The sequence below is a fragment of the Glossina fuscipes genome, unplaced genomic scaffold (assembly GCF_014805625.2).
Source record: "Glossina fuscipes isolate IAEA_lab_2018 unplaced genomic scaffold, Yale_Gfus_2 26, whole genome shotgun sequence".
In the NCBI taxonomy this organism is placed as follows: Eukaryota; Metazoa; Arthropoda; class Insecta; order Diptera; family Glossinidae; genus Glossina; species Glossina fuscipes.
Window position 1 is genome coordinate 7,944,574 of NW_023998421.1, and position 11,630 is coordinate 7,956,203.

General features: G+C 33.0%; 1 protein-coding gene across 8 annotated transcripts in view; it reads left to right on the forward strand.

The window, feature by feature from the left end:
• LOC119635299 (GTPase-activating protein skywalker) overlaps positions 1-11,630 on the forward strand; it is a 69,237-nt gene that overhangs the window by 35,211 nt on the left and 22,396 nt on the right. For 2 of the 8 annotated variants that reach the window (XM_038030049.1, XM_038030050.1), the window contains exon 1: positions 8,060-8,384. The exons of 4 other annotated variants lie outside the window; for them this stretch is intronic. In XM_038030049.1, coding sequence (XP_037885977.1) covers positions 8,219-8,384 — 166 coding nt within the window. In that variant the 5' untranslated portion in view covers positions 8,060-8,218. Of the gene's footprint in view, positions 1-8,055; positions 8,385-11,630 lie in introns of those variants that run through there. 2 more of the 8 variants (XM_038030047.1, XM_038030052.1) reach the window with 2 other exon arrangements.

Sequence of the window (11,630 nt, forward strand, 5' to 3'; positions counted from 1 at the left end):
GGTACAAATTGAAGACAGTTATTACTTTTTCTTGCCATGGAAGTTATTGTTTTCCACATATAGTCAGTCGTCATAAAATATCAAAAACTAGATCATGTTGCAATATAAGCACTTTTACATGAGAAATTCGAAAAATCATAAGTAAATGTGGTCCAAATTTAGGGTAGTAAACTTATATGTTGCATTACTATTCTAGATCACTTTTATGTGCAAGGAAGCTAAGTCAACAAGGCTGGCAAATACGTTTAAGAGATTTCGTAACTTCTGCTGTGGGGGGAACAATAGTCATACCAATTAAATTGGCGACATATATGGTTTTAAAGAAACATTCATTCCCACTGTAAGAAATATTTGTTTAGTGAAAAAATGACACGAGGGCTTTCCTTGACCCAATACAATAAAAGTGTTCGTTAATTTTGCTTTATTGGGATGCGTTGCGAAATTTAATGTTTTTGTTTTTGGTTAATTTTGTTTACTTGTTTTTTTCTTGCTATAAATTTTTAAAACAAATGTCTCATGTTTATAAATAAATCTGTTCAGGTTTTTGTATCTTCTTGTTTTTTGCAAGCACATGTTCATCTTGTTTTTGTCACCTGAATCAGAAAAGCGAAAAACGAAAAAAGCAAAAAAAAAAAAAATAGGAAAGATAAAATTTATTTAAATATAACAATAAATCGACGTTTATGTGCATTCAGAAGAATTTTATGAGTTTCTTTCCATAAATCTTTCAACAAAATCCGTAAGGAATGTAATAATAAAAAGCCAATCATTGCAGAGTTAATAAGCAACAGATTTATGTTTTCCTTAGGTTGAATCACGAACACACTCTCATGTCAATGATTATAAGGCTATGATTTTTGAGTTGATTTGTCCGTTGCTCCATAACGATCGTCAGATTGCCGTAGCCATCGAACTGAAATCAACTAACAGACTCATATACACCACAGTTTGTGAAATAAGTTAGCTAATGCGCGCGAAGAAATTTTATTTCTCTTTATTTGCTTCTGTTTTGCTTGATAGTGTAGCGAGCCTGTTTGCAACTGAGTCACCCTCCTTTTAGGGACGATGTGTGTTAAGTGCATGTTTGAAATTTTTTTTTTTTTTGCATTTGACCGGAGGATGAAGCGAATGGTGAAGCAATGATGGCTGTGCTCACGAAGAATTCTAGTTAGAGGGTTCGACCTAAAAGTTGAAACCTCAGGCACGATGCGAAAGATCATTGCTGGTATGTTTCTTTAAACGAACAGTGCGGTTAAAGAATGACGAGTTGTGGTAGTGTGCCTTATGGTATGCAAGATAAACAAATAAGTTTTTAGAACACTTATATTGGATGCACCTACCTACGCATAAGCACTACATAGTTTAGCAGGTTTAACTGGCGCAGTGCGTATGCTTTAATTTTTGTTGTTGTAAAAATACGCTACCCAAGGGTGCCTGATATATATTCCATGGTCTGAAAGGAATAACAAATATTTTCATTGAAGTTTAATTCTCTTGTGGTGTTGTGTAACAGAAGGATTAGACGGCAATTTAAAAACCTTTCTATGATGTCTAATTTAACTTGCCTTCGGTATTAGCATGGAGACTGAAATTCGTAACAATCCTCTTGGATTGTTATGCATAGTCGGATTGTCACGTCAGTCGGAGTATTCCTTTCTTAATACCACCTTTTGAAGAGTTGAATGCGGCAAGCTAGTTGGATCAATCGTGAATTAAATACGCTGGACGCCACAAGGTGGCTGCCCAAATAACAAAGAGGGAGGTTGGAGGGTAGAAAAAAAAAACATTTTCTTAAATAAACTTTTATTGTAATGAAGTAAACGATAGAATATAAACTTTTTGCCAAAATCACTTTTTTGAGTTGACTGTACGTTGAAAACAAAAAAAAAAAAAAAATCGAATACCCATTAAAATCTCAGGCGTCTCAAACCCTTTATGTGCAATTACATAAAACTGACTCTAAGAAGAAATGTATTTTCAAGCATTTAGCTGAGTAAAATAAAAAGCTTATTTAGAAAAATATTTTCTTTAAACTTTTTCTTCTGCTTGCTTGATGCTCACTGTTCACTTTGAATATTTGAAATTTAAGTTCTTAAATTAGTTGACATGTTTTAAATAAGTCTTCCGGTGAACGAAAGAATTCAGAGCAGTTTGTAATTTCGTTGATAAAACTGTAAATTAGTCTGTGCCATTAGAGGCATCGCTTCATTTAGTTTAACATTGAAATTCTAAATATAATGAAAAATAAAAAAAAAAATTCATATTCAGCTCTTGTCGATGGACGTCTGCGTGATAATTTCATACCCACAAAGAATGTATTTCAAGTAGAAAAAGAGAATTTTTTTTTTTTTTTTTTTTGGTTGTTAACGACTTTTGTAAATACAGTACAAAATTTGAGCGTATTTTCTTCTTATAAAGCAGGTCGATACGTTGACTCGCAATACGTTAGACGATGTGTAGCATATGTCTTACGACACTCGTGCGCTATGAATGATGGGAACATATCCTGACGTTTGTATTGTATTATCTGGAAGTGCGAACTATATAAAAAAAGGGCATGACTTGGGTCCAAACATGTGCAGCACAATTCGTCTACATATATCATCAACTAAGAGATTCAAGAGAATATTTCGCCTAAAATGATGTCGCACATCGATAAATAAGTTCCGAAACCGTCAAAAAACTGTCTTCGCAAGCATACCATTTTTTAGAAGCGCCAACTCTTAAACGACAAGTGCCAATGGATTATGGTCACTTGTTTATATGTTACAGTAGTTTACGTGAAGCCACCTCTGTTAATTTTAAGGCAATGAGGAATCCGAATTTGGTTTGTTGACTTAACAAAATTCTTGTTCTTGTTCCTCTCAAAATCTAAACTTTTTATTGATACATAGATCTTCAGCTTATAAGCCTTGCTTGGGTTTTTATAACTTAGACGAAAGACTTAAGATGGACGCATCCGCTGTTGTATCGATCAATTCAGAATCGTTTTCGATCGATCGATTCCTAAATCCAAAATCGATCCGTACCTTCTAGACAAGAGACTAAATCCGAAGTACGTCCTCCGCCTTATAGATATACCGTTAGGATTTATCGATAAATGTGAGCGCACCATTAGACCGATTTGAGAATAATACAAGAAAGGAGAAAAAGCATTGGAACTAAGGTTCATTTCAGTCAAGTAGTCAATTCGACATTTCATGTTACCGAAGAGTATATAGATATAATCAGTTTTCGATGTGAGTGTTACAAACACGTAGTTCAATTTAATATAACTTCTGTAGATTCTCTAAAAAATTTCTTCTACTGAAAATTAAAAAACAAAAGCGCAAAAAAGTGATCCACCCATAATGAGCACCGTTTAAAAATGCATTCATCTGTTACTTAAACGGTGAGTGATGAGTGCATGATAGCAAGTGACTCATTCGCAACAACAAATTGTTTTTTGTATTTCTATATTTTCCAGAAATTTTTTTGTTTCTTTTAGCTGTATGAACCCCATTAATAGGTCGACTTTCAAATATTTATGATTTATAGAATAATCGCTTGTATACGTGAATATGTAGCCATGTTCACATAAAGATACTACAACAAAAAAAAAAAAAAAAAAAAAGAAAACAAAACGCATTAAACTCACTTTCTAAAAGTTCAGTGTTCTTAAATATTTTTTATTAAATTTTTACCATAACGAGATTACAAAGTTTCAATGGAATTTAGATTGGAACTTAACTAATGCCCTTCGGGCGCCAAAAGAGCCAAATTGCCCGAATAGAATCGGAAATGTATAGTTCCGCTGTATTTAGCAAAATGTCTTAAGACTGAAATCTGCTCATATTTCTCTTGCCCTTCTAATGGGTGCTTTTCCTCCAAGTCTTATCTTGCTCTCATCATGTCCTGTGCCGTTCTGCGGTCATTTTACAGCGTGTCCTCTCCTATTTGATCAATCACTCGGGGGATATCATCTTCCTCAAGGTGAAGTTCAGCAAAAGATGGGGAAAGCCGAAGATATAAGGAACGGCTGCATCCTAGGTGACGTCTGCCCAATCCGTAAATATTACCCCTTTACCAACTAAGCAATCATTATCGTTACGACAACGACGCGCGGAACATCGACTTGATCAGTACGAATCGTCTCGACTCGGCTACTCGGCAGTCTATGCCTTACTTTTTTATAATACTTTGTTCAGTAAATATACACCGGCAGTGATGTGGGCTCTGGCAAACATTTGCGGATATGCGATTTCAATGAATTATTAGTTAACAGTAGCTCATGCGTGCAGATAGCCTGCATTCCATTTAGATGCTTTCTTACCAAGCTACCTGGCACGCCTAAGCAAGATATCATGTTTTACTTCGTAGGAGAATGGGTTTTTTTCTATTGCAGTCATTTTTTTCCTTTTTGATTCAAATGAATAAGAATTTCTCCCTCTTTAGGAGTGCAATGGAGTCCTCTGCAAATTTGCCGTATTTCAGTTTAGTGCACGAGATCGTTAAAACTACAGGTTATTTAAAACGTTGCGTATATATTTTCTTGTGATATTTCAATGTCCGAGGATTTTTTATGACGCCGTTTATCTATCGAGATCGTTTAATATTTAAATTGGTTTATTTTAATTAGTGAAATGTTTTAAAAATTTTTTTAGTATAGTGTTAGACTATATTTTTTTAATAAATGTAAAATTCTGACATTTTTTTTTATTAATCTCTTAATAAATGATTTTGTTTACCATATTATTATGGCGATGTGTGCGCTGCTTATGTGCTCATGGGTTGAGTGTGTGTATGTGTGTGTGGCTTGTACGTTTGATAATGGTTTAAAGAATGCCCATAGCGTAATGAACCTCGTGGACCAATCTTTTGTTATTTGTTTTTATTTATTATTTGTTTTCATATATGCCATCTACGGTTGCCGGGTGTGTTCAATCTATCGAAAAGTGAGAAGCTTCAGACACTCTGTATATATAAAATATTATGTGTATATTCTTGAACCTTATTAAATTTTAAATCGATTTAGGCATGTCAGTCCGTCTGTCCATCTGGTTTTGTTTCTGGGTTTGGCCAACAATCTCTTGGCCGGATAGATAGATTTTTAGATATGGTACTATATATCCTGTAAACACATATATATATATATATCTTTTTATACAATCATTGGCGTTCAAGTTCTCCGAGCGTCTAGTGGTCACATTACGTTGGTTACCTTGGTTTGAATGAATAACTAAATAATAGCCTCAAAGTTTACAAAAGTAATGATGCTTTGCGTGCGGTTTGGTACCGAAATGGACTAGAACGGTGCAAGTACTCGCGTACAATACAACATAAGTCGGAAACACTTCTGCTTAGTAAGCTTTTGGCTCGTTGCTCATAAACTACAATAAATAAAATGAGAAAGATATCCATGGATATTTAATGAATGATCCTGCCATCCTATAACACGGTAGACCTCCCTATAACGCCATTGATTCGTTCTATGTTATATAAATTGTTATTGTACGAGTTATTTACATTACAAAAATGCAGGCGTTTCGACGATTGAATCACATCTTCTGTGTGTTTCTTTTTCTACAAGAAATGTAGAAACGTTTATCAACACCCCTTTTTTATCTTTTCTTTCATCCTTATATTAATTGTTGGAACTAAAACATAAGCAGATCGTAACAACAGTGTTATAGGAGCCTCTTTTAGCGCATTACACGAACACTGTCACAGTTTTTCCGCCTTTTTGTATGAATTTTTCTTATATGACCGATGTTAGAGGGAGATTTACATTACATATACAAAAACGTAAAAAAAAAACAAATCGGGCACCCACGTTCAATATTATAGATTATCGAAATTTTCATTATCTTTGAGAATTATTTCCGAAGTGTGGTGTTGGCTGCAAAACATTCAACTTTTGGTTTCATTTTCTTGTTTAATGTAAACAATTTACAATGGAAATGCCTACAACTTCGATTATTTTCTCTGTCTACGACAAATGTTCGTTTACAAAAGTTTACTTGTGTGTTTAATGTCGCATCATGTGAGGAAAAATCATCGCTCATTGAAAACTTTTAATTTGCCTCAGTAAAATGTCTTACTGTCTGCGCAAAAAGCTTTTAATACTGCATAGTAGCTAAAAAGATAGTCACGAAAATTTTTGTTTACATCGATTTATTTTTTTAATTTTTTTTTGTTTGGGTTTTCCAATGTGTGGTAGGTGCCAAAAAGAAATTAAGAAATTTTTAAATTCCTATAAATATTTTTCGAAACTAAATTGTTTTTCACTATTTAATCTTATGCCGCTTCGAATAAAATAAGGTAAAATTTATACGTACTTTTACATTATTCGAAAGCATAAAAAGAAAAATTCCTTAAACTTTTTTTATTTCTCGCAAATATATTTAGGAAGCTAATGACTTATTGACAATTAGCGGAAAGTGTTTATATTTAAATGGGGGGAATGTTTAAAAGTAGTTGTTAATATGCGCAAAAGACATAAAAAATACCGTAAATAAAAAAAAAAAAATTTGTTTTGCAGCTCCCCCTCCGTTGCGAATAAAGCCAGTGCTTGATTGAGGTGTTTGTTAATTGATATGGGATAGCATTACAACGCTATGTTTGCCATGTTTCCAATAAACTCAGAACTTCTTCCTTGAAATTGCAATTTTATCTCTACGAAAGCGCAAAAATAATATCAGAAAGCGTAGCAGGTGCTTGTTCAATCCCAGTCTAGCCTGCCCATTAATGACTCTTGTGTTAGTGTCCAACGTACCACTGGGCATTGGGTTGTAAAATAATTCTTGCTCATCGGTTTTTCTTGAAATATTGATTTGTTCTTGATACCGAATGCCGAGCAATTTGTTTAAATCTTTTATATCGTTCATAGGACTGTTTTTTCACTAGACATTGTCTGCATAGGTCTTCAACATTTTTAGCGATTCGGCTATGGGTTTATCAACGAATTGTATCCGTTTTCATATCCTAGGCCAAGTCTATTTCATCATACTATTGCTAGGTCATATTTCAAATAGATGACAGATGAAATAATAAACAGGTTGAACCTAATAAACTTAAGGTTGTACGATTACTTTTGTATTTGAAAAGACTTTTTTTTTCGCTTTGTTGTGTAAGAAACGAATCGGAATGTAATTAGTTCTTAGGACGCAACCTTTACCTTTGATTTATTGCTTTGCAAGATTTGCATGATTCCTTAAGTAATTCCTTGAGAGATTGAATTAACCAGCCTGTAAAAAAAGTCAGCAAAGATACAGTAATAACAGTACGATTATACCGCATAATAGTCATAATAGTCTGCTACCGAAAAAATGTAAATAATGCAAATTCTCTTCGATAGGTGTTTTATTATTTATATAAGCGACAGACAGCGCATGTAATTTTCTCATTTGCCTGCATTTTAATTATTTCGCTAATAACAACATTTATTACTTACTCACTATGAAAAGCCTCTTATTTGTTTACAAGTCTCGATTTATTTGTTTACCTGTGTATATTAATGTAATTAATGTCTCTCTCCCTCTCTGTCTCTCTTTTGCACCCGCTGATATTAAAACATCACGTGTAAGTTTTACAAGTTCGTTTATAGTTCGTTTATAAGAATCGCTTTTGCATTCTCTCAATTTTCTCAATTTCACTTGCTGTCTCTCTCTCTCGCTTCCTCTCTCTAACTATATAAAAATTATGTTGTGTCGATCTCTCTCTGTAAAAGAGCTTAAAGCTTTTTAAGAATTTTTTTTTTATTGATTGAATTTTTCTTAACAAAACAACCGGTCGTCTTTTGATAGTCATCGCAGCACGTTCAAGTGATCGAGTTTACGAGTGACACAAACTGTTAATTACATAAAATAAAATGAAAAAAAAAATTTAAATGTATTTAACCGTTTAAATAGTGTAAAATTTATCTAAGCGAAAGCAATTACATATCTACACACGTATATATATTATAGTGCATTCTAAAAGGAAATATTAAAAAAAAAAAATAAAAAAAATTAGATAAAAACAGAAAAAAAAAAAGAAAATGTGCAAATTAAAAAAGTAAAATATCTAAATAGATAGATAGATAGATAGATAGCAAGGAGATTATATAAAAAATTCAAAATAATATAAAACAAAAAGAAAAATACCTGTGTTTTATTTATAACTCTTCTCTATCTGCGTACATAAACATTTCGGGAGATTAAGAAAGGCAATAAGCGAAAAGAAACGGGTGCCGTGTAAAATGGTTGGCAAGGTATTGACCATACGTGATTTAGAACAATTTAGCAGTCGTCGCAGCAGCGTTTATGTGGATCCAGAATGTGATAAATTCTTTGAGCTGCCGAATTTTATGGCGGTCAGTTCAAATGATTTAACCACTAAATGCCAATGCTGGCAACTAAGCCCAGGTAAATTTGATAAAGAAGTCATTTGCATAAAGTTTATTTTTTAGAATTTACTCAAATTGTCGTTAGGGTTGACAGAATTTTTTTCAATCAAATCAAGCAAACTTGAATTAATTATTGGAAAAATAGATAGATAGATAGATAGATATCGTCTTCTTTATACCGATGTTAGTGATAAATATTGCATTTCAATTTCGCGGTATTTGTTTTCTTTCCACTCTCTTCTTCATCTATAAATAATGTAAATATTAATGTAAATATATATTATGATATATATATATATATATATATATATATATATATATATATGTATGCAATCGTCATTGTTCTATTGTGTTGCTGTCATATATTTGAATTTATTCTACTATTTATGGATTTCATAATCGCATAGTGCACTATTACAATCATAATAATTGTTGCGCGAAATGAAAATAATAATCTTCCACTTAAATGATGTAATCAAATGGATTGTAGAGCATACATGTGAGTGAACACGTCTAAAGCGTTTCCATTTTCTATCTCATTTTGAAACTTTGTGCAACCTATGATAATAAGTTTATTTGTATGCAAATTAGAAATTGCGCCATACAATACGAAATTATTATTAGGTCATATGCAATAAATTGAAAATTAAACAATCATTTCCGAGACAACAAACAAAAAAATAGTAAAAAAATAAAAAATAAATAAATAAATAAATAAAAAACTAAAAAAAATAATCGCGTAAGAAAGGCGCACTACTCTTGCGGTAAATTTGTGATGCATCGAATTTGGCGAAAAGTATCGCACAGAATGAGTGAGGATCTTAACCTTTACGCCTGCAAGTAAACACAGATCAAGAATAAAAATATGTGTAATCCGCTCATTAATGCAAAGAAACTAAAAATTGAACTACTAGGGCGTACAAATAGACGCCTCCTCCCACTTAAATTGGTTGCATAAAGCGTGCCTGACGCGTTTAATTTTGCCGAAATTTCAGATATAGATAATTTAGATATCGATGTTTAAAAAGTGTTCTTTACAAGCTGTCGTTCCATGTTTAAATGTTGTGTGTTTTTAATCTGGAAAAAATGTAGCTATCATTACGAAAATAATTTTGTTGACTTGAAATAATAAAGCATTAAGCTAAAGTTAGAAAGTAGTTGGGAGATTTCGGGCAAAAAAATGTTGTCTTGAAAACGTCCGTACGTTTCTAGCAAACACAACCTAGCGAAGCGATCTTCAACTTTGGCTGCAAATTTTACTGTATCCCGCGGTATTTTCTACATCTAGCCCCTTCCAATTATCAGTTAATTAGGATGTCGCAATCATTTTTCGCAGGCCAGTTATGTGCAGAATTTGAAGATGTGCAAACATAGATCGATGGGTATGTCGTTGCCAAAACCGCTAGTTTCTACTGCGAGAGTGTCCATAAGGTACCGGATATATAGCAAAAGACTACAGATGATGATGGTGCGTATTTCGTTTATAAAGCTTTCTATGGACTATATTTTAATTAGAGTTGAATTTGATCAAAAAACCAGTCATATATATGTACACCTATTGGTATATTCTAAAAATCCCCGGGAAGTTGAGCAAATAGCAAAAAAAAAATTTGCATAAAAATATTTACCAGAATGCATCATGTTCGATGCAGGCATAAAGTTGGTCGGCAAAACGTAGTAACGAACCTCGCGATTACTGTGTACTTGTTACTCTTACTCCAACCTCTCAAACGTAGCTTATCATTATCTTGTATTTATCTGCGATAATACAACGATTACTCAAGTATATGGCCTATGAGTATGATACTCTTCTCTTTAGTCTGATATCCTAGTATTTCTCCATGGTTGACTCTCGTGATGTTTAAGTGCAAGCTATGTTTGCTTGAAAATATTTCATCAATTGTAGAAAACAGAGAACGATATCACAAGTGTTGGGAATTTGATAGATATCTTTGGCAAAAGCAATGGAAAATGATTTTACAATTTTTGTAAATTCTTAAAATGATTTATTTACCTTAGTCTCCTTTCTCTCGTTCTATAGGAGTCGTTTTTCATGTTCTTGCTTGCTCGCCACACAACTTGCACTTCGCATACGGGTTAATAATTTCCTTTTCTTCCTCACCTTGCCTCGACTAATAGTTTCTGCTTTTATTTATTTATTTATTATATTTTCTGTTTGTTTTTTGCACAATTATTAACATGTTTTGTTCTTGTTATTTTTACTTACTTTGCAAAGGTCTTGGCCTTCGCCAGGAAGAAAGAGATGGTTTCAGATTTTCAATTATTTAACTACTACGAGCGCGAGCGGATTTGAACTCGATTCTTATCATTAACTTAGTCTGTCGTTATGTATTCAAATTGTAACAATTAATCCTGCGGTATGTGTACATTGTTGGCCGAAAATTTTTAAAAAATAGACGAGCGGCGACCTATTTTTAAAGTACATAAATTCTTGATTGGCTTGAAAAGAACAACAATATCACTAGGTACGATGTCGCCTTAACTAAACGCAGATCCGTCGCTCGAAACTGTAAAATTAGTCCCGATGGGCAGATTTTATTTCAATCGTTTTCTTTTCTAGATCAAGAGGTTAGACACACCTATTAGAAAAGCCATGTCTAAATGGAATTCATGAGTATGGGATTTATCTGCTGGCAAATGGGACAAAAATTATAGCTTTCTGCTAAGAGTGACAGCTTTCTGTTTTAGGAAGAAATCACTAAAAGAATTTATCAGAAAACCAAATCTTTTCTCAAGTTAAGTTTTATATACAACATAAACAATTGAGGATCCTCTTTCGAGAACTAACCCGATGAGTACCAATTTTGAGCACTTTGTTATTTACCACTGGCTGGAAATCGAATTTCTTAACAATATAGGAAATAGGGGGTAGAAAAGGGTGTGAAGTTATATTTAAATATAACTAGCAAAGACACAAACTAAAATTATTTACAGAGCTCTGTAAAGCCGTTAACAGAATTCTGTTAAACGAAGTCTCGGAGGGATTTGGCTCAAAATACAAGTAAAGTAGAACTTTTCGCAAATTTTTTTGCAAATTCTTATAAACAAAACATGACTTTATGTAAATTAATTAATATTCGAAGCCAAAACTTTTTTACACTATGCCATAAATGAGGTTGAAAAAGCGAAAGTTTACGGAGCTACTGTGACCAAACCATCTCCCTTGAAAAAATGAAACCAGCACAGAGTGAATCCTCTATTAATAGCCTTTCCAACGGTGTGCGGGTTGTATTAAGTTTTGCCC